The 23170-nt window shown below is 40.9% G+C and overlaps 2 protein-coding genes across 3 annotated transcripts in view; one reads left to right on the top strand and one right to left on the bottom strand.

Moving 5' to 3' along the window:
* LOC132979007 (semaphorin-6B-like) overlaps window positions 1-13578 on the bottom strand; it is a 33043-nt gene extending 19465 nt beyond the window's left edge. Inside the window, exon 1 of the mRNA XM_061044445.1 lies at window positions 12890-13578. The gene's annotated coding sequence lies outside the window, so the exon portion shown is untranslated. The remainder of the gene's footprint in view (window positions 1-12889) is intronic.
* Window positions 13579-14797: 1219 nt separating this feature from the next.
* LOC132979005 (alpha/beta hydrolase domain-containing protein 17A-like) lies at window positions 14798-22374 on the top strand. Of its 2 annotated transcripts, none has more exons than XM_061044443.1 (6): window positions 14798-14982; window positions 15667-15752; window positions 16286-16782; window positions 17023-17217; window positions 18007-18186; window positions 19602-22374. In XM_061044443.1, the coding sequence occupies exons 3-6, from the start codon at window positions 16286-16288 to the stop codon at window positions 19825-19827; spliced, it is 1098 nt and encodes a 365-aa protein (XP_060900426.1). In that variant the 5' UTR covers window positions 14798-14982; window positions 15667-15752; the 3' UTR covers window positions 19828-22374. The 2 variants fall into 2 exon arrangements, with proteins under 2 accessions (XP_060900426.1, XP_060900425.1); XM_061044442.1 differs by having other exon boundaries at window positions 16283-16782.
* The last annotated feature ends 796 nt before the right edge of the window (window positions 22375-23170 follow it).

Raw genomic sequence — 23170 nt, 5'->3', positions numbered from 1 at the left:
CCCGTTTTTGTCTTGGGTTGCTGAGTGCGCTGCCAAATCCCTGGAAAATGTAGATTTTGATGAAATGCAAAAAGAAAGGCTAGAAATAAAAGAAAATGCTTTAGGAAATATTATCCCATCAAATCAACCTGAAAAACATGTTTCTTCAACTCTCCTCGCCTTTTTTCTTTCATCCTCCATCTTTCCCCCTCCATCACCAACATCTCACCTCTTCATTTCTCTCTTTATATATCTCTCTGCTTGTCTGTACCAGGTTGAAAAAACACACACGACTGATTTGAAGTACACAAATGCATCCATTATGTAAAATGCATATATTTTGTATACATGAGCACATTCAGCTGTGTTGCCAACACTTCACACTGTGCATACATTTGAGTGACAGGCTGTTTGAAGACATCAGCGAGGAGATGGGGGCTGCAGACTATACACAGGGGCCACTTCAAATGAAATTCTAGCCTAAAGATTGCAGGTTTGACATCTCAGCCTGCTCCTCATCAGAAGCTTTGGAGCAGCCCTGAGGGGGGAGGTGGGTTTGCTCCGTCTGACTCTCCATTGGGATTCCCTGAACTAGAACTGATTAAGGTTTAGGGTCAGTCTCATTTCATTACTGCCATTTCATGAGAGGGGTCCAAATTTGATGCTTAAATGAAATTCTGTCTATTTTGACTGGAGGGATGGATGGAGGGAATAAAATGAAACGTGTTTTAGTGAGATTAGACATCATATGGCTGTGGAGTAGTTTGATCACATGTGCTTAGTTTAGCAGTTTGCGCCAAAATTTGCCCTCCTCTGAGTCATAACTCATCAAATCTGTACACACATCACAAACACAGAGATAGATTTAATGGGACTTGTATTTTCATTAAATAGCATCATCACCTTATTCCACAGCATAGAAAAAGTCCATTACACTTCTTTATAACTGAATTTAAAAACGTACTTTCGATGATGCCCATAATCATCTCATTTTAAAACTGCTGTGGGACACTTTAAGTTTGTCTTGATTTTGGCAATCAATCAATTTCCAATCAATTGGAAATGGTAAAAAGGCTGTTTCTCCAGAGTGCTGTTAATCGACCTGTGTCACACCCGGTGGAAGTGATTTCAGGCACTTAAAATAACTATGTAGAAATACACAATCGAGGTGCTGATAGCCTAGTGGCTATGCCGTGTGCCCCATGTATTTAGGCTAAACTCCTTATTGCAGCTGCCGTGGGTTTGAATCCGACTTCTACCCTTTGCTGCATGTCATTCCCCACTCTCGCCTCCTAACATTTCCTGTATCTCTTCAGTTGTCTAATAAACTCAAAACGGCCAGATGAACAGCTTAAAAAAAAGGCAAAACAATCATGTTGCTGATTGTCTGATTATGTTTTTTGTAGGTCATATAGAGGGTTGGGGTCAGGTTTTCTTTCTGCCCCTCTCTCTTTGCAAGACCCTCCGGCTCCTACCTGCAATTGCAGAGGTAAGGACATGAGTAGAGGAGTCAATTTGAAGTCATTAGACATCCATGTTGAAACCATAGGTCTTCAGATATGTCAACCAAAGCTACATAATTTTTGGACACTATTTTACTATCTCTGTCACTGATCAGGATAACTAACTTATATTTCTGTCAATTCTAAAAGTGTTGCATGTTATGCCTCTTTTGTACGTTTTTGACGCAAAGAAGACTTTTACAAATGATGCACCGCTGCATCCTTTGCCATACTCCTTAGGTACTACCCCCTACCCCACTAGTGATCTAACTGATCAATGCCTACATGATACTTCTTATCTGCATCCCCAGAGCACTATGCTAGTTGTAGTTCCAAAGTACAATGACAAAGGATTTGTGTGAACTTTTACCATTTTGCAGGGCTGAGAATGTCCCTTTGACTTATACTGTATACACACTGTATTACATATGACTCAAAACTCTGCAGACATACAGACATGACATGAATCAGTTTTGGAGCATAAAACTGTCCCAAAACATTTAGAGAACAATTCAAATGCCAAAAGCCTGCATGTCTAGATATCCAAATGCGTTCTGAAAAAATGTGATAAATGAGGCTTCTGGCTATAAGGCATGTATTACTACACTACATAAGACTGCAATTAAATAGCTCAGGTTAAAAGTCTAGCATTCCTCTTCTTCTTCTTCCTCACTCTGTGTTTCTCTCACACAAATTCCCTCCACATGCTATATACCTGCAGCCAATCATTGATGGAGCCTCCTCATTAGAGTGTGTATTGATTAAGGTTATTGATCTATAAGGTAAACCATCAGATCTCGACCAAGGCCAATATGTTAGAGCGCGGCTGCTGCTAGTCAGTCTCAAGGCACAGACAGTATTTTTAAAGCTCTCGGCTAAATAAAGGGGTTCGGGGGCAGCGCTTTGACATTTGATTATCAAGGCTTCTGAGTTTTCCCTGTAGACAAATGAAGGATAAAAGACACCGAAAAAAGAGATACCCGCCTTCAGACTTGGAGCTCATCAAGCTATAAAAATCATTCTGCTGGTGACAGAATGAGTATGAAGAAATCAAGGGAGAAGAAAGAGTGGAGAGGAGAGGAGAGGAGGGGAGAGGAGAGGAGGAGAGGAGAGGGGTGTTAGAGTGTTAGGCTCTTTGTGTCACATTGTGTTGGCTTGATAGGATCAAATGGTATGACACTGACACGGCTATCATGGAATACATGTAATGAAGGGGACAGACATGCTGTAATCTAGCGGCCCATTAGCAAATCACCTGCTAACACTCACATCATTAACAAATCAGCAGGTCATCTGACGGAGCAGAATCACCTGCTTACCCCTCTTATCAGTCCGTCCATATGTTCTTTCCTCATAAGCAGCAAGTGACTGAGATCCATTTCATCTTTCTTGAAGATGTCCGGACACCATTGTCTTTCCAAATACCAATTTTAATACCTAGATTTGGGTATTAGCAGATAAAGAGTATTACTTTGATACCAGTGTGATAAAAGTAAGAAAATTATTGGAGGGAAAAAACACCAATATTGAAATTCTGCTAGATTTGACCATAGACTGTCTACAAGTATGGACGACGTTACTGCTCCTCAAAAGTGAAGCAAAAACATTTGGAGCTCCCCCTACTTACTGGCTGCTTTAAAGGTAATAGAATCCGCCTCCTCCATGTTAACTGAGGGAACACTGGTCAATCTATAAAATTAAAACATTTTTATAAAAACATGGTCTCATCCTGCTGATTTATGTAGAGTGTTCATTTCTTGCTCTGTTGAAGAATGTGGTTTCTGGTACTGTGTGCACCGGATATACAGAGTAGATGAGGAATGGAAAGAGGAAACTTCACAAAGATACGTGTCTGCTTCAGACCCACACATGAATCTGTTCTGCTGTACACTTCACCGCACTGAAAGGCCTATGCCATTTTAATCGTAAGTTAAATCTGTGTTTTGGTTAGTAGAATGGGCTGGACAGTCGACCTCAGCCCTGGCATATTGACTAGCTCAGCCTGTCAGGAGGCTACATTGGCTTGACTTTTGTACAACAGGAGGAGGTGGTGGTGGTGGCACGTTGCCAATCTATTTATAGTCAATAGTTTTGACTAACAACAATCTTCATCCTCTAGCGACAACAATCTAGCCCCTGAACCTCTTTCCATAAATGTACAAGGCAGGAAAGTAACAACCTGGCAGCATGTTGAATGGCAACTGTAACCGACAACATCATAGATAATCTTTATCTTTTATGTACACTGTAAAGACCTAACTAGGGATAAAAATTGAAAACTAGCTAAAGCTAAACTTCGTCTAACACATCCGTTTCATGCTTTGTATTGGAACTATTTTTAATTGCATCATCCCTATGATTTTATTGTCTTACCCAAAACCATTTAAAAAAAAATTAGGGTTGGTAATTGATTGTATGAGATCAGTGCATTAACTGGCTTACCTGGTAAAACCCAGTATTAGGAAGTATCAAAGGTCAGACAGATACATGTGTAAGTATCTCAACAACTCCACTTTTTCTTTTTACCTTCCTAAAACTAATCTGAGTACGAAGCAAGAAGCTCCAGTGTGTGAAAAGATACCTAATCATTATCAATGTAATATTTGCCCATGATCCTGTCCTCAGTAGCCTCGGTGTTCATATTTGCACGAGGCATCCAAACTAGTAAAGCCGCTGTGCCAGATCAATACACTTTCCTCCTGCTAAACACAGACAGAATAAAGATCTCCTCCCTGTGCACAGAGGGGCATTAAGTGAACATGAGGAAACACTGAGAAATAAATACCAGAGGCCTTAGCAGCTAAACCAAACCCAACGTCATAAATGCTGCTCGCACTGTTGTGGAGCTGCTTGAGCCGTGACCTGTGCAGCACACAGCTACAGCTAGACATTAATTAATCCTGTGATATATGTGCGTGTGCATGGGTGACCAAAATTGGACAGGTTAAATCTGCATACATGTTTCCGTCGCGTTGGCATTTTGCAACATGCTGTGTCTCATCTGTGTTTTCTGATGCATTGTTAAATTTGGTGTTGTGATTAGGTCTGCACTCAAAAATCTCTCTCTCTTTCTCTGTGTTATTTCTCTCTCTGTGTCTCTCGCTCGCTCTCTAGCTGCTGCAGCCACTCCACTCGGTGCCTTTGTTACCGTGGCAACCAATAGCAAAGCGAGGCAGAGATGTTGTATTGCAGTGGATGTATAAGAGAGGAGGGCGGGTTCACCCTCTAACACATAGAATTCATGCGCACACATGTGTTAGCATACACACACGTACACACAGTGATGCATACAATTAAACATGAACACAAATGTATGTGCATTCACACGTACATGGAGCAGATAGACAGGGAGGTGGGGGTCCCCTCTGCCTCAGCATGGAGGGGGATGGGGGAACTGCAAAGATTTTGTCTTCACATATTATCAACACACTGGCAAGACACTATATACACTATACACTCATTTGAAATCAATAGGTCAACAATGGACAATATTTATTCAAACCCAACACATTCACTTAAAAAGAGTGCTGAGCATTTTTTCAGTAGGGTCACCATTTAATATGTAATATTTAAGCCTGATTGAGCTAACTGGGGGATCATCTTTTATCCCTTTGGAGTCATTAATATTCAAACCAGATTCATAAAGTCAGCATCGATGGCACAGACTTAATTATTGACAAAAATAAGTACTCGTATGAAGAAAACACCCTTTTTTCTATTGTGTCTCATATGGAAGCTCTGAGACATTGTTTGATGATAATACATCTTGTTGGTTAAAAAAGTTTTAAAAACAAACCCATAAACATAAAGACCAACAGAATCCTTTGCACCCTCTTCTCATTGTCATCACACTCGCTCCTTGAGAACAGTTTGCAGGTTAAAGCCCGGAATAAAGCAGAAGGCCTGAGGGTAGAAACACAGACAAGGGCTAAACTTGGAGAAGTGGGTCACCTTCATACTTCAGTCTTCCACCCTTCATCACTACAGCTTCATTAATAGATTAACAGATTTATACTGTAAAAGGAAAGGGCTGAACAAAATGTAGCTGAGAGGGGTTTTCATGTTTTTATTCTAACAGTGTGATGATGGAAGATAAGATTACAGAAGAAGTTCAGGAAAAAGTTATCTGACTCCAAAGTAAATCTCACAGTTTGTCCGTCAACAAGACGAGGGCGTGTATATTATGAATAAAGATGTTTCTCTGCCGAAAGGCTTTCAGTTTCAAGTTGTTTAGAATACAGGAGTTACAGGGTGATATGAGTCCCACAAACGCTATTTCTGATTCTTTCAACTATACAGAGTACATGAAGCTACAACTTTTTCTTTATGATGCATTTCAATCAAATAAACTAATATTTTAACACATTTCATGCAAAAACATTAAGAACACCTTTGTTTTATGAAAACATATCTCTTTTTTTGTAATTTCTTTTACAAAAATTAAATGCATGCAAAATATAGATTGTTGAAAGTATAAGGACGTGTAAGAATGTGATGACTTTGTATTTCAATTTCAAGCTGGAAAGTCTCTAAATCACTTTAGAGAAGAGATTCTAGAAACCAGAACAACTATGGAGAAATATTCTCACTTGTTTGCATTCAGATGGTCTGATTTCCACTCCAGTGAAGAATGTATGACTTAACTATAGATCTTAAGGCTCACAAAGGATGAATCCCACATTTTAGGATCTATGATTGGCCCACTAGCAGCTCTAATGTTGAAGACAGAATAAGTAGGATTTGTCAGTTGTAGCAACAATTAAAGGGCGACCATTTCTCCCTGGCTCCAAATCACCAGGAGTTTCCTCTTGGCTTATTTCTTTTGCTGCCCAAAGGTTGAACTTAAGAAACATCCACAACAAAAGGAAATCATTCTCACTATGCCACTGATACTCCTTGCTCATGAAAAAAACAACTTTTGTGAAATGCAGTTTGTTTTTGTTGCTTTCTGTTAGAGAAGAAACCTAGATCAAATTTGTAAGTCCCCCATTTGCTTTTGCTAATAAGGAAATGTGGCATTTTAGATTAGCTTAGCAAATAACAAGGGAGAAGCCACTTTCCTAGATCTGTCTGAATGAAGAAACACACCAGCCAGCATCTCTTCAGGAAAGTGAAGAGAAAAAGTTACAACTCTGAGTTGTATTGGACTCTGTTGAAGTCTCTGCCGCTTTCTGGCAACAGCTACCTGCCTAGCACATAACCCTCCGCAAAAACTGCTAATTAATGTTTTTACATTTTACTAGTTATAAAGATTAAACGCATAAGATTGAATATCCAGAAAGCTTCATATGTCCCAGTCATCTTATATTTCATTTTCAACTGAGTAAGGCTAGCTGTTTTCCTCTGTTTGTGTTAAGCTAAGCTAACTAACTGTGATCTGTAGGTCATATTAAGATGCAGACAACAGGGTGGTAACACCCCCAAGTAATTGTATATTTTAATAGATTAGCTCTGTCTGTAATTGTCACACACATGCTTAAGACTTAACCGTGATATTATGAATAACATATAAGCCAGCACTGCCAGCTTTAGTGTTTTAATGCAAATTCAAAATGGTTCCTTGAGATAATTATTAGAAATCTCTCATAACAGGTGTCAGCGCCGGTATAACCACATAAGAAGAAAGTGAAGAGAGATGTACACCCAGATATTTATTCAGGTAAACAGACCTGATCACATGCACTCATACACAAACAAAGGCAGGAGCAAATGTGATTTTGAACATCCACACTTATTACACACACACTCACACATACACAATCATGTCCTCCTCAGCAGTGGAATCACTGTGTCAAGTCTTTATCTTATCGAGGTGGAGGCGATATTCCCTCAAGTGGCTGCCTGTCTCCTCTGAAACAGGTCTAATCAGAGTTGAGGTAATCTGTCTTTTGCTGTTAAATATCCTAAAATACTATTCAATCTACAGGGTCATTTATATGCTAATTTAAAGGTTACCTCTGCATAGGTACTTGACGCAGCAGCGCTGTCTTTTAGGTTATGTGCCATGGAGGAAGAAAGGTGGAAAGAAGAAGGAGATAGTGAGAGTGAATGAAAGACAAAATAAAAAGAGAAAGCGATGGCGGAGAGACAGCGGAGGGAGATGAAGGAAGAGAGGAGAGGAGATACAGAGGCGAGAGAGGAAGGGAGATATTCCCCTGGGTGTGTGCCATAGGTAATTAAAATAGGATGGACAGAACTGGAGTCTAGCCAGAGAGAGCTCTATCCCCTCTCAGATTCCTTCCCCAATCATGCCTTCTGCCTAAAAACAAATTGCAGCTATAGTGACAGACACACAGTAGAGCATGCATGCAGTGAATTATCAGCGTATAGATAATGGACATGTAACCAAAATCAATCAATCATACATTCAGGTGATAAAACAGGTGATGAGTGTACTTTTGGTGCTGCACAGAAATGCACATGACAAACAACACACAACCAACCACACACACGATCACACACGTTTATAGTGCTGTACAAAAGCTGCAGCAAGGGCAAACGTTCCTAACCAGAGTTTGACTGCAGTAAGCACATATACATTCACTGCACAGCTCCAAGCTGGGGGCGAGCACATGAGTATTCTGTGCACGCACTCAGACACACACTATGAGCACAGATTCGAACACACACAAGCACACGTGCACACCCAAACACACAGACACACGCGCGCGCGCACGCACACACACACACACACACACACACACACACACACACACACACACACACACTCACACACACACACTAGTGCGTATGACAGTAATGAAGATGTGGTCTAATTACACAGCAGTGACAGGGTTTTTCATCTAAGAATTTAACCTGTTTTAACGTACTGTTAGTGTGATCGTCATGCGGTGGTAATGGTGCATTTTGTACTGTTTAAGGTAGCTTCGTCTCTGGGGAGCTTTGAGATTTTTCTTATGTACAGAACAAAGACCGATAATCTATATTGCTGGAAATTGGTGTTCTTGTCGTTTTCATACCTGCAGAGAATCGTATTTGTTTGCTTTATTCCGGTTTGGTTTCTTCCAGATTTTGTTAACCACAGCGCTGCCTTTACCTTTTTCCAAATATGCTAAATAGGTTCTGTCTCAAAGTGACAGCCATTACCATACATCTCACATGCTGTTAGTGCTTCTCCTCTGCTGTTATAGAAGGAGGCATGGGGCTGAAAGGTAGCTCATACTCTCATCATGTTGCTCTGTGTGTGCTGTGATCACCAGTAAGAGTAAATATAGCTCTTTTGGCAGAAGCCTGCTAAGAGGATCATAGCTCACAATAGGTGGTCCACACACAACTTACATCAAAATGTCAACAAAAATGAACCTGTGAGTGGATTGACATGTGAGTGCACACACACACACACACACACACACACTCACACACAGGCCCATGATGTATGCACGCACAGACACACCCCAACACACACGTACGCAGAGACAACACCTCTCCAGAGAGCTCTCTCTCCTCCTCGTAGGTATAATTGTGTTGCTGCTGCTCTCCTCTCAGTTGTGACTGGGTCCCAGATGAAAAGCCGTAATTAAAAGGGAGAAAAGTTGTGTTTGTTGCAAAGAAAAGAGGGGATGGGTGTGCGAGAGGACAGGATGAAGCAGAGAGAAAGATTAGCCACAACAAAGCTTCATTGGCTGCAAAACCATCTCGAGTAGCTGGGAGACAAAGGACTCGGATGCGCCTTTATCTCCAAATAAAAAAGTCTTCCAAATCCCTGTGGCTAAGCTGCCATAACTAAAGCTGCTGTTGGCTTAGGTCCTCGCTGAATTTGTTGGACAACAAAAGTAGGAGAAATTCAAGAAGATAGACCAAGCAGGCAAGAAATACATATATATAAATAAACCTCCCTGTATTTTCCAAAAAGAAATAAAAGTCAAGAGCCTCAGCGCTGGCATTTGAGAAAAGGTTATTTTGTTATTGTTTTACTTGTTTGTGTGTGTGTGAGTGAAAATGTCTATAAGAGACTTGCTGAAAGCCTGAAGTGGATGGTCATTTTCTCCCTTTGCAATTTGGTGATGTAAACAAGACCACAAAAGGTGAAAGATTATACTACCTCCATCGTTGTGAGTTGAAACAGCTGCGATATCACTCACCACCAAATTGCATGGCAGTTTAGACGGGAGGAGCAGCTGCATGCAAAGAGACTGGCTCATTTTAAAGACAAACTAACTCAAGAGTACTTTTAATGTTGCTCACGTACACTGCAACCAATACACACATATAATATGCATGCACACTTGCATGTATACCATGTATGTGCTCTTAACTGCTTGTTTGTTTGGCAGATGAGGGCGTGTCTGAGCTGACGGTAACGTGATACAGTAATAGAAGTAACACTCTGTAAGATGAACACACATGTTAGCACGTTATAGCCCACACAATGTGCACAGGGATGCATAAAGGAGTAGCTGCACCTCAGGGGAGGAATCAGGGAAGACAGAGTCATAAAAGTGAAGATGCATGGCTGCTGTAAAGTATATGAGGGGTTTCTACATGAAAACAACTGCGAGGCATTATTACAAAGGCTGATACAGCCACCGCATACACATCATACATCCACATGACCATCATTTATCTCAAGATTAAAGCGCCATGGACGATTTACCGCAGAGTTTGCAAAAGGTGATGCTCCTCTGCTACTTTTCACCTTTTAACATCTGCAAGAACTTGTCTGAAAAGCTCCCACATCCACACAGAGAAGGAGAACGTTTTGCGTGAGGTAGTTTATTTGGAATATACCTGTCTCCGTGACCCTCCGCCCTCTTTAATCCTGCACAATGACTCCCTAAGGTGCTCGTTTTGAGGAGGACCCTGCTAGAATAGGTCACCCAGCAGATGCCTGGCCAGTGAGGGTTCCCTTTGATCTTACTGCCCTGAGGTCTACAGGCTTCAACACCCTTTTTAAATGTGGATTTTGTACTTAAGAAATCCCACCAGATAAACACTGCACCCCATGTGAGACTGAGACTCCTGTTACTGGCGGCTTTTTAGAAAAATAAGCATTCCTTCAAATCTCTTGGTGCTAGTCAGAACTTTGCTTTATTTTCTGATCAGATTAGAGTCTAATCCTGTCTTCTTTCTGGAGCAGAGCGAAGTGGTTACTTTGGGGCTGATGGGAGTTGATAGAGCTAGTTTAAAAAAGTTACTTGAAGTTTATTTGAACATCACAAAAACACAGTTTGGAATTCCTTCATACAGAAGGAGTGGGCGTTTTCTTCGTACTGAGAGAAAACAAGGAAATCTACAGTAGGTGAGGTATCACATTTGGGAAGAAAAAAACATTTTTGGGTTTCTTTAAGATGCTGTCGTACGTGGTTTGGCAAAAAAGAAACAAATCAATCCCATGGTCTGATATGAAGTAGAAAAACAACAGATTTAGAGGCAGCTTAGAGACTAACAGTCAATGTTCCTCCCTGAGCAGTAGAGGTAAAGAGGAGAAATGTGACGCTGATTGCTTGACGTATTCTTTTGGCAAAGGGAACAGAGAAGCTGTTAGGTAACAACTCTCTCCTTCCAACATCTTCTGTCTGATTCATCTCACACTATTTAACACACACAAAGACACACACACAGAAGATCTCAGACAGTCTTCTTACACAATTCTAGAAACATGCTCCTTAGCAACCCCAGCACACTAATCTGCCGTAGATTTACTCCCTTTGAGAGCATTCTGTATTATGCTGCAATCCAATCTTTTTTTTCTTCTCCGTGCTTGAGATGGCGTGTTTGCGGCTTAGCATGTGTGATTGAATAGGGTCCTGTGTGATCAATAGAGCTCATTAAATGTCCCCCTGGGCAGTTGTCTCACCCTGAAGCTCTCTTAGATTGCCTTTTACCTGCAGCCTGTTCTGCCTTATTGCTTCAAGTGCTTCCAACTTTGTTTGCAGTGTAATTAATTTCCTAATTGAATTACTCAAGCCTGGCCTTTGTGTGCTATTTTCCTAAATGTGGATTGAAGGATCCATTTGGTTCCCCTCAGCTCAGGCAGGGAGTGTTTTGAGGATGTTTTGGGATGGGCGGGTGGAGGCTGGAGGAAACAGTGGCTGCACCTGTTGTTCCCTGCTGTGGCTGTGTGGTGGGGTTAGCACCTGCTCGCACGGCTGCTGTGTGGCTGTCTGTGTGGGCAAGCGGGGCTAACAGGGAGACCATTCACACCCGCTCAGACTGCTGTCTGCAGCCCTTCTCTCCTCAGCACTCGTTCACTTGCAGCTCTCTGCTCCATCATTTGCTTCTCCGTTGTTTACATCCTCGCTGTAGTCTGCGTGCCAGATTGCTATCTGCCACACTTTATCCTTTGTATCTCCCAGTCTGTCTGTCTATATCTATGTCTCTCCCTCTCCTCTCCCTCTTCTTGTTTCTTTCTTTCTTTCTTTCTTTTTTTAACTCCAACCATCTCTTTTTTGCCTTTCACCTCACAAACACAAACATAAACAGCAGCAGCTTGGAGCTGTTAAAGTCCTTCAGTAAGAGCTGGATAGCTTTTAGTGTGAAGGATGAAGCTGTAAACAATAAATTACATAAAACTACTAAATCACTTCAGTGAGAGCTGGGACGGCAGTGAGTGAGCATTTAACTTGGGCCAAGAAGGTTGTGGAGGGTCCAATGTGGAGTGCCATTTAGCTGATAAGTTATTGTGAGAGAAAGACTCATCTTTTGAAAAAAAAAACATGCGTTAAAGAATATTACTAATATAACAGCTATGTTTGGATCTATCAGTTTTGATGATAGGAAATACATATGGGGTATTCTTGCCTAAATCTTTAATAACAAGGCTATGTTTAATTTCTTAAATGTAGTGTGCTCAGTGCCACTCCTGTTTTCCTCCTGTGACTGGGTAATGACATAATCAATTGGCTTTATGGGCTGCCAAATCATCACATGTGACCTTTAACAGGAGACCTTAAGCAAATATTTAATAAAACATTGTCACGGGGCAGCAATTAAATATAACACCTGAAAGCAATAAGCCTCGTTTACGTCCCGAATTACGATCGGGTCGTGATCCATACGGATTTCCTCAGGCTTTGTACTCGTCTTTGCATTGCAGCTCTAAAATGTGCAAGAATTACAAGCTCTTATTCTGCTGAGACATCACTTCAAACCTACGTGATGGCTTGGCACAGTGAGGACCAATATGCAACACGTGAGAGAACAATGATTTTCGACAAAGATGATGCAGATACAACATGAAACTTGCAGCAGAAACAAAGAGCAGTTCATGTCCACACATGTCCAGAGCGATGCCAAACACACCCGGGGTAGAAATAATGCACCATCGCGTTTGGTGGCAGTAATAAAAATGCGCACACGCTCGATATACCTGTTCATCCACTCCAACCCCCCCCCAGTCTCCTTCGACACTTAAATCATCTCCCAGTCCCACCATTTGGCTCACTCACCGCACCAGATGGCCAGGTAGGGAGGCGGAGGCAGGTGCCAGTCGCCAGCTCGCTCTCTCCGGTCGCTCTTGTCCCTCTCAGTAGAGAAACGGGGTCTGATGGATAGCACGGCTCTCGGTATCCAAAGCCTCAGAGAAATAACAGCAGCTCCTCAGCCGCACCTCACCTGTCTCTTCCCTCAGCGGTCCCTGCGCGCCGCCGTAGCATCACCGTTTAGCGAGCGCGTCCAAAATGCCCAGTCAACTACAAAACGTTGTTTTCTTTCCCATTTGGAAAGAGAAGGAGTCTGCAGAGTAAACGGTCACTTATGATCCAAAATGCGGTTTCTTACAGCCTCAAAATCCCAAATTCTGCAATTGCGCACTAAGTCTTCTGTCGGGGGTACCGGCCGGCTGTCTGTCTGCTTTTGGCCAAACTATGGACCTGAGATTAGTAGTCAGCAAAAATGTGAAATCCTCCCCTTCAAAATTTACAGTGTCGAGGTGAAATGTCCAAACGCAGAGCAGTCACTGTGACAGCAGGGGCCCATAATTCACAGCCCCTGAAACCCAGTCCTGCAGTGGATCAATGATGAATGGAGGATCTCTCTCTCACTCTCTCTCTCTCTCTCTCTCTCGCTCTCTCTCTCTCTCTCTTTCTCTCTCTCTCTCTCTCTCTCTCTCTCTCTCTCTCTCTCACACACACACACACACACACACACGTTCTGTGTAATCATTATGGAAATAGGTGTTAGACAAAGCTGTTCAGACAGTATTAAACAATAGGAAACAATAAGTCTAACTAAATAAATACATTCATTAGACAGAATCAGTCTTTTTGCAAGGTTGCAAAGAGAAGTGACACCAACGTGTATGTTAGAAACGATCACACACTGAACATAAATGGGTTTCATTTAAATTCGGTTTCAAAATGCCTATAAAATGCTGGACCAGTTGAGCCTTGGAAACAAATCATACATAGAAATACAAATGCCACTTATTTATTTCGGAACTTTTTTGTAATACTTTAGCATTTGATTATTTCACAGTAATAATAACACAAAATAAGACTTTGCATTCAAATCTAAAAAACCTTCTTAAATTAGATTTATTTTACAGAACGCTGTAAAAATGACCAAGCTGTATATAAAGGAGCACTACTAAACTACCTTTAAGGTTCTTACATTTAACTAATTGTTAACACGTGGACTAATGCTTAAAAAATGCTGAATTTTGCCCATATTATCTGATAAGTGTTTTATATAGACTAATTCATTTTTTGCGTATATTTCTAGGTTGAAGACATTTTTTATGGGCATGCAGCAAAGATGGAAACAAAGCATCTTGCACAATGTAGAGAGATCAGTTGAGAGATTGCCAGAACAATTTGAACTTTAAAGAAGGCAGTCTGCTGTTGCTGCAAAAAAACAAAAACGTATTAGAATTAATTTTGCAAATGATTTCGTATTTTAAATAAAGGACTTGTATTTTTTTAGAAGGATCCAAACATATGTTCCAACATTCTGCTCAGGCTTTTAAAGATAGACTGAAGTGAATCAATTAAAATGTAATTTATATAGCCTTATGCTGTTTTTTTTTTGTTCTGATTCAGATAAATGTTTTATATAATTTGTATTATTTTCTATGACATATTCAATCAAGAGATTTTAAAATGAAGCCATCGGAGGACATATCTTTGTAAAAAATTACATTTATTGACAACAATCCTTTTGTCTTGACTGAGAAAACTGATCTTTGAGGGGACAAAACTGTAAAATGTTCTGAGTCGTCATAGTTTCAATTATTACACATACCTGTAAACATTTTTAGGGAATTTCATTAAACAATAAATGAAATATGGATAAATAATATTAATGCAATTGTAATAAAGTTTTTAGAAACGAACAATCTCCTACGTCACTTCCGGGTTTAGACGGGCAGTAGTAGAAAAAAAATCTGGTTGCCATGAATTTCAGCTAGCTAGCCAACGACAAATGTCATTACATATGAGTAAATACATAAATGTCAAGACGGAAGGAGGTTTTTCGAAGTCTTGTGCTGCATCTTTGTATTTGTATGAGCACACCAGCCTGCCTGCCGACCTACTGTGAATCGGTAAGTAGCTAGCTTAGAGGCTAGCTCGCTAAGCGCCGCCGCTAGCGGCTTTCCTTGCTAACAACCAGTGATTATATTTTTTGACTGCTAGCTTCCATTTGGCTATTCACTGAGTTTTGAATTGCTTAAAGGACATGATCCATTCTCTGTTCTGTAAATTGCGTGCATGCATGGTTAACATACTGCACCTGCTATGTGCCCACATCACCGGCTAACATTAGAGGTTAATACCTTATTTAACCATGTAGCAACATTAGCATATCAGTCTCTCTGCGGCCGTGAGAGGATGTGTTTTAATCATGATCACACCAGGACATCTGAATCACATCATCCCGCTGTGAGATAAATACATAAACTTTATCTTTAATAAGCTGTAGTTGGTGTGTTAACAGTATAACAATAACACAATACTTTCTAACCCTGTTGTTGGCTCCCACATGTTTATTTTGAATTCTCTACCTCAGTTTTTGTTCTTTCAGGTTACTTTAAACATTTTGCTCAATGTATATGTGTTTATTTTTAATTAATTGGACCTGTTTGTTTTATCTTCTTAATGCTACTGTCATGTACAAACAGCCACACTAAAGCACCAGGCCTTCATGCATTTTATATATGTTTATCATCTTTATTATGTTGCCACATGATGTCAAGCAATGTCAATATGTTATCATTTCTTGTGTTAAGATCCAGCTGGCTCAGTGACTAGAACAAGAAACCTTGGCTCCTTTGTGTGCCAATTCATTTCAAGAGCCAGGGATTTCTAAATCCAGGTACGTTTTTTTTAAACTATATTGGAGTAGGGTTTCTGTCAGAAGCTGTTAACGCAGGTTTTAAACACCATCTCTTATGTCTCTTCCAACCTCTGAAATGTGTGGTTTCTTTTGTGTGCCAATTTTGCAACAATTCTCTCTGATGCTATACCACAAAGCAATAGAGGATGAGACAGAGGTGGAAGACATATGAATCCTGCTGTTCCTGACCCAACCACAAATCAATTTTGTGACTAGATGACAATAAAAAAACAACAGATAAATCTAATATGCTGCTTTTGATGAGTGGTGTAGTTTTAGTGCTCATTTTTGCTTAAATCTTAGAAAATCTTATTTCATATTTTTTTTTAATTTAATGATTTCTTCCAATGACAGAGGAGATGTTTTTTTAAAGCATTTCTATGAACTGCTAATACACGACTGATGGAAACCCTGCAGTGAATCAAAACTGAAAGATTAAGTTTCCTGCATACTGTCCTCATACTGTTTTTCCAACTAATTGCTTTGTCTCCCATGTTATTTTTGACCAGAAGATGAACGGTCTGTCTATAAGAGAGCTATGCTGCCTATTCTGCTGCCCTCCTTGCCCCAGCCGCATTGCAGCCAAGCTGGCTTTCCTCCCTCCAGAGCCAACCTACGCCCTTCTCCCTGACCCAGATCCAAGCTCTGGAGCTGCCTCAGGGTCCAGCTCCGGGGCTGCTCTGCCCTCTCTCGGAGCCCCAGGACTGCGCTCCCGTCTAAGCACTAGTAGTGGAGGTGACAGGGGAGGTGGAGGTGGTGGTGGTGGTGTAGGGGGAGGTGGCGGAGGAGGTGGTGGAGGAGGTGGCACTGCAGGTGGCACTGCAGGTGGCACTGCCAGCGCCAGCAGTAGTAGCGGTGGAAGTGAGCCCAGGTGGAAGCTTCACCTCACAGAGAGAGCAGAGTTCCAGTATTCACAGAGAGAGCTGGATGTAACGGACGTGTTCCTAACTAGATCTAGCCGAGGGAACAGGGTTGGGTGCATGTACATTCGCTGTGCCCCTAATGCAAGGTAAGACACATATCACCCCCTGAACACCATCCCCACCAATTTATTCTGCCTGCGCACGCAACCCTCTAACTCTAGGTTTTGATTGTTCTTTATAAAGGGCAGCTCTTCTTTCTTTTGTTGGAAACCAAATGCTTACGTATTTTTAGTTTAGTATTTTTTATTAGTCTATTAGAATAGTTCCTGCTTAGTCTCAGACTGCTGTTTAACTTTCTTCTTCTTCTTCTTCTTTCTGTCTCCTAGGTTTACAGTGTTGTTTTCCCATGGCAATGCAGTAGACCTTGGCCAAATGAGTAGCTTCTACATCGGCTTAGGCACCCGCATCAACTGCAACATTTTTTCCTACGATTACTCAGGCTACGGTGTTAGCACTGGCAAGCCCTCTGAGAAAAATCTGTATGCTGACATTGATGCTGCCTGGCACGCCCTGCGCTCTCGGTAAGCAGGTAGAAACTGTCTGGTCCCATCACACAGGGTCCAAAAATAAACAATAAACAAACACCAAATGCCAATTTGAGCGTCTTTGGTATTAAGAAGTGACAGTCACTAACATCGAGGTCCAATTACTTCGAGTGAAAATAACATTTGGTTGGCAAAGTTATACACAACCCGTGTCCCTACTGACCACATTACCCTCCTTTTGACCATCAACCAGTCGAATCAAAGCACAATAATGGCTCTGTATCAAACAGGCTGATGATTGGCTGTTACACTGTGCTCTGCAAGAAGTGGCAGCATCTAAAATATAATGAACAATCCTCTCTTTTGTCTGCTGCCAGCTTGTGTAAAGAACCTCGTGTTGGCAGAAACTTAGACTCCCAGGTGGTGTCGGGAATTTTTGAAGGCTTCTAAAAAATTTATAACTTATATAAAGAAATAGTGATGCAACCAATCGCCCTCCGGGGACAAATAAAGTTGAAGTTGAGTTGATGTTGAAAAGATCTGAATGTACTTGCATAATCCAGATTTTTTCTTTGCAGAACTAGACCAATGATATAGATCTTCTTCAAAACATCTCTTGGTTTGAATAAATGAACTGTATTATTAACATAAAAACCAGGGGTAGTTGTTCTGGTGTGTTGGACTGTACACGGTACCCAACCATGTTAATGTAAGGACATATGCATACTTTATATATTGCATCAGTCCTTAGGCACATCTTTTCTTGCAAACTGAAATGGAATGAATTGTAATGGTCTGATCTGAAATCTGTGTGTGTTGTCTCAGGTACGGCATCAGCCCAGAAAATATCATCCTGTACGGACAGAGCATTGGCACAGTGCCCACAGTCGACTTGGCGTCTCGGTTTGAGTGCGCTGCTGTGGTCCTCCACTCTCCTCTTACCTCTGGAATGAGAGTGGCCTTCCCCGACACTAAGAAAACGTACTGTTTTGATGCCTTCCCCAAGTAAGTTTTTCTCAACAGAGAGATTATTATGTGGTGGCATTTAAAAAAATATATAGATTTATTTTCTAAAAGTATAAAGTGACATAACTCTCAGAAGATATTTTTATATTCTGTTATTCACTAAACTTCAAAGTAGCTGTGAAAGGAAGAAAACTGATGCTGTGTTTCCTTGAGTTTAGTCAGTAACATCAAATTTGAATGGGGACAAATTATAACTGTTATTAAAAGGACATACTGGTATGTAAATAATAATGGAACTTCTCCGCCCATTCTTGTCGTAAAATCAGTTTTCTCTGCTGTTACCTGATGTTTCCAAGCTAAAATAATATTTTTGTTGCTACACTGAATCATTATGACACATCTATGTCTGATCTTGTGGAGGTTGTATACACTTATTGTAATTCCCTGTGCACTAAAGTCTGGTTAATGAAGAAGACTATACAATTTTCATTTTTTTTTTCCCATTTTTTAACCATTAGTTTATTTTATGTATATACCCATCTATTTAGACATTACACTCTGCGGTTATACAATAACATTTTGGGCAATATAGCATCTCATTTAGCATGCCTTAACTATTGGATTAATGGCTTTGCAAAATATTATTGTTTGGTTATTCCCATTACTTGATACCTTGTTTTCTACGCATGAGATAATGTACTTTAAAGGGATACTTCACCTGTCGAAAATATGAGGAACTAACGATGTAGATTCACCCCCCGTTAACCACAACAGCCGCTGATGATACAAAATTACGATTTTTGCGTCATCGGAGGCTCCTTGTCAGACTTAAAAATACAAAGATATCCCGTCTCAGGGGGAAATGAGGGCGGGATGCACGACCATTCAAAAATACTACCAGGTTTCTAATGATACAAAGCTTAATGCAAATGGGTGAAGTATCCCTTTAATTATTCAGGTAAACATAACTCATCAATATAAAGTATAATTAGGTATTTCTGAACTGATTCTGATCATTTGGTTATTAAAGAGGGTATAGATGGTTTTCTTAGAAAATGTACAATTTCATTTGGATTTAGTCATATTTTGATCATACAGATGGTTGGAAACATAAGTATCTGAATGGATGCAAATAAAACTCGTCCCCATTAGAATCCATATGAATGGATGAATGACTGAATACACTGTATGTGCTGTTGTTGAAGCAACTCTAGTTGCTTCATAAAATAAGAAACCACAAACCTTTCATGACCTTTTAGAGTTTCACTGATTATGATAAATGGTCGGTGATATTCAAAGACAGATTTGATGTGAAGTCACCTTCATAATTCTTAAAACATTTTGGACTCTGTATGTGTTCATAGTCATTACTGATTAAAAGATAAACCTGTTTCCAGGATTTTCTTACAATTACCTGTTCAGTACATTAACACCCTACTTCATTGTTCTTCCAGTATTGAGAAAGTGTCGAAGATCCCTTCACCGGTGCTCATCATCCACGGTACAGAGGACGAGGTGATCGACTTCTCGCACGGCCTCGCCCTGTTTGAGCGCTGCCCCAAGGCCGTGGAGCCCCTCTGGGTGGAGGGAGCCGGTCACAACGACATTGAGCTTTACAGTCAGTACCTGGAGAGGCTACGGCGCTTCATTAACCAGGACCTGGCTGCACAGCACGCCTGAGAAACAAACAACAGCCTCTCTGTTTGTATGAATGACAGTGTGACTGAGTGAATGTGATGTCAGCATGTGTGATTGTTAAGGGTGAGAAATCTACCTAAACAAATGTGCGATTTTTTTTTCTTCTTTTTCTGTCACATCTGTTTGTCTTTGAAGCGGAACACCTTAAGGTTACTTTTTAACACAACATATGTTAAAATAATTAACGGTTAAAGGTGAGACCACTTTTTAATAAGTAACCCGCTGCATCCATCTGTGCAGCGGTTTGTTGTAAAACACTAAAACAAGAACTGAGATCTAGGTTTTTAACAGGGGAACATTATGAATCACAGCTTTACAATGTGACACAGTAGGCATCAACAGTACTCTGTCTGTTAAAGGCACACAGATGTCATTTTAAAGTATGATATGTTGGTGAATATGAGCCGTAGATGTAATTGTTAAGTGTGTACTCATATCTCCATGGACACCTGAATAATGTGTGAGAGTGCATGTTTGTATGTGTGTGAACTAGGCAGTGCTGAAAGAAATGAAGGACATCCTGAAGACTTGGACGGATGAAAGTGAAGGAGGCTTATGAAGACTTCTCAATACTTAAACCCCCCCCCCCCCAAACCCCAATGCGCGTGTTTGAATGAAGAATACCTCCGCAGCTCGACCAGTTCTCTCTCCGGTGGACTAACACTGGTCAAGCAGGTGCACCCTACTCCCTTTTCCCCCCTCCGCCTCATGTTTACCTGTTAATGGTTATTCATCTGACTACCAGGGCATTTCCCTTACTGTCGTCCAGCTAACACTACCCTACTTGACTTGTGTGGTTTGGGGGTCCATCTCCTTCCCTTTACTGTCAGTTATCGTGGAAACACAAGGACTGGTCTGGAAATCTGTCACAGCTTGAATATTTTGTAGATATCTTATACTTTCCCTCAGTTTTGACTCTGATGAGGTCATAGAGTGGCCAGCTTACACTTCATTATCTGGCCGTGCTGCAAGTTTAGTCTTTTACAGTCCGCAGTATTGCAACTGCAACTTACAGGGAATAACTTCAATTTTGTCTGGATTGCTTTTTCCCCTCCTAGTCCTCCTACTGTATATGATCATGAACGATAGTGTCGTAGTGCAAGGGAAACTTGGGGGCCACACTCTGTTTGTGTTGATGACGACTCTTTAGCTTTAATAGAACAGCTGTGTAGGTTTACTTTGTTATTCTCATGTCAGATTTGATCCGCTCACTCCAGTGTGAAGCCTGTAGACCCTTAAGAATTTACTGATGTGTGATATTTATTGATTGGGAATAATTTCGGAATTAAAGGAGTAGTTCAAAAATTTGGTAAAATGCTAGTGAGGTGAGTGTAAGTTGAGAAGATTTATACCACTCTTCATCTGTAGCCAGGGACTGTATGGAGACAAGAAGTAGGAACAAGTCTACAGCAAACCATGTGTAACTTTTACAAATCAATTTTTGTATACATTGAACAAAAATGATTCTAAATGTAGAGGTGCTGGTAGGTTGATTTGTTACCTTTGTACAGACAGGTGTCCTTTTTTCCAGTGTTTCCAGCCTTTATACAAAGTCAAGCTAGCCTGTGCACTGCAGCTTGTCATATTCAGCGCATAGACATAAGAGTGGTATCATTCTTCTTATGTTACCTTCAGCAAGAGAGTCTACTAAGCGTTTCCTATTGTTCTAACTATTCCTTTAAGTTCCTAGAGTGAGGCTGTTGAGATGGTTTATGAAGAATTTGTAGTCTTTATTGGCAATTTTCCCCTTTCAGAGTGATATTCATTGGCTCGATTTGGAGGCTCTTAAGGGTATAAGGTGACAAATAAGCTGTTCAGTTGACCAAAGTAGGAAATCTATACAGAATAATCCCTCACTTCAACTCTTCATGAGATTGATTAACCTGTGGTCTTACAGCACAGTTTTCTTTTGAACAAGTGTTGTTCCAGTAGCGCTCATTACCCAGTTTAGTCCATCTCCTCATGCACATTTCCCCCCCAATGTTTTTGTCTTATTGTAATTAGTCTGAACGTGTTTGTTGTAGTGTTGGGCCATGGATTGTGTGTTTCTGAACCTGGCGTGTTGACGTTATGACTAGCAAAGTGTGATTCAGATCCGGTGCCAGGACGAGACGTCATGCCTCCTCGCTCTGTTTAACCTCAGTGGCCCTAAATGTACAGGAAGCTCTCTTATGGGTGGCAGCACGCTCCATGTGTGACACAAGCCATATTTGAGCCTCTCACTGTTGGTGTGGTGCAGGTTCCACCACACGCACCTTTGCACATCATCACACACACACACACACACACACACACACTCACACTCAAACACTATCCACACATGCATACACACACACATTACAAGTACTGTAGTTTACAGTGCATTTACACATTTTATATATATATATCAGATCAAGCATGACAAAAGCAGGTCTTAAGTTCAGCACTATTGTACAAAGCATCCAAAGTGTAATAAGGGTATAAAATGTAAGTTTGTGTGTCTTCATTACTATTGACTTGTCTTCTACAGGCCAGCATCAAGGATACTAACATCATGATTGATTATGTAACAAGCACTCTGTAGACCTGAGAAGTACAGGATCAAGAAAGCGAAAACGTTTCATGTTCCAGGAGATCCATCAGTTTCAGTGACAGTGGCTGCATTTTTTTTTTTTTTTAAGGGAACATGTGCTGAACTCTCACTGATGTGATTACTCCATTTTGGGAGTACAGAATGGTCTCGGGCGTGGAATAGTCACTGAACACCACTCGCTCTCTTTTGTCCTTTGAGCAGGGAATCTCTCAGTTGTCATTCTGTACTTCGTATCGCTGATATAAATAATGGATATCTGTTACCATCTTGAAGCAGAGCTCTGAGCCGTTAGAAGAATCAGTGAGTTTAACGCTGCTCTCTGACAGTAGGCCTCAGTTTCTCTCTGACAAGTCGTGTTTTCAGGGAAACCACAGGATCCACCTTTTCATTCATGGGGTTCCAAGAAAGGCGGTGGATAATCGCCGTTTTTAATGATGCACCACTGAAGTTAACGTTTGTTGTATCCTCTGGCCCTGAATGTTTATTGATGGGGGTGGGGGGAGGGGGGGTCGAACAGTGAAAACTGTATGCATGTCTATCGTGTTTTTGCAGAGCAGCAAGTGACGGGGCGGGATGTTATATCTATTATGTATTCTATGTGAGGGTAAAGCTGAAATCATGGCATCGGAAGATTGAAGCGCTTTTTAAAAAAACAGGACGTTTATTCACATTTTTTAAATTGCTGATACTAACTGATGTAATGTTGAGTTTTGTGCTAGAGTTTGAGTGGGGCAGTGTTCAGTGGGTGGGTGG

Source organism: Labrus mixtus, chromosome 8, assembly GCF_963584025.1.
Source record: "Labrus mixtus chromosome 8, fLabMix1.1, whole genome shotgun sequence".
Taxonomy (NCBI): domain Eukaryota; kingdom Metazoa; phylum Chordata; class Actinopteri; order Labriformes; family Labridae; genus Labrus; species Labrus mixtus.
Note: the sequence above shows the minus strand (reverse complement) of the source record. Positions and strands in the feature narration are given on the sequence as shown.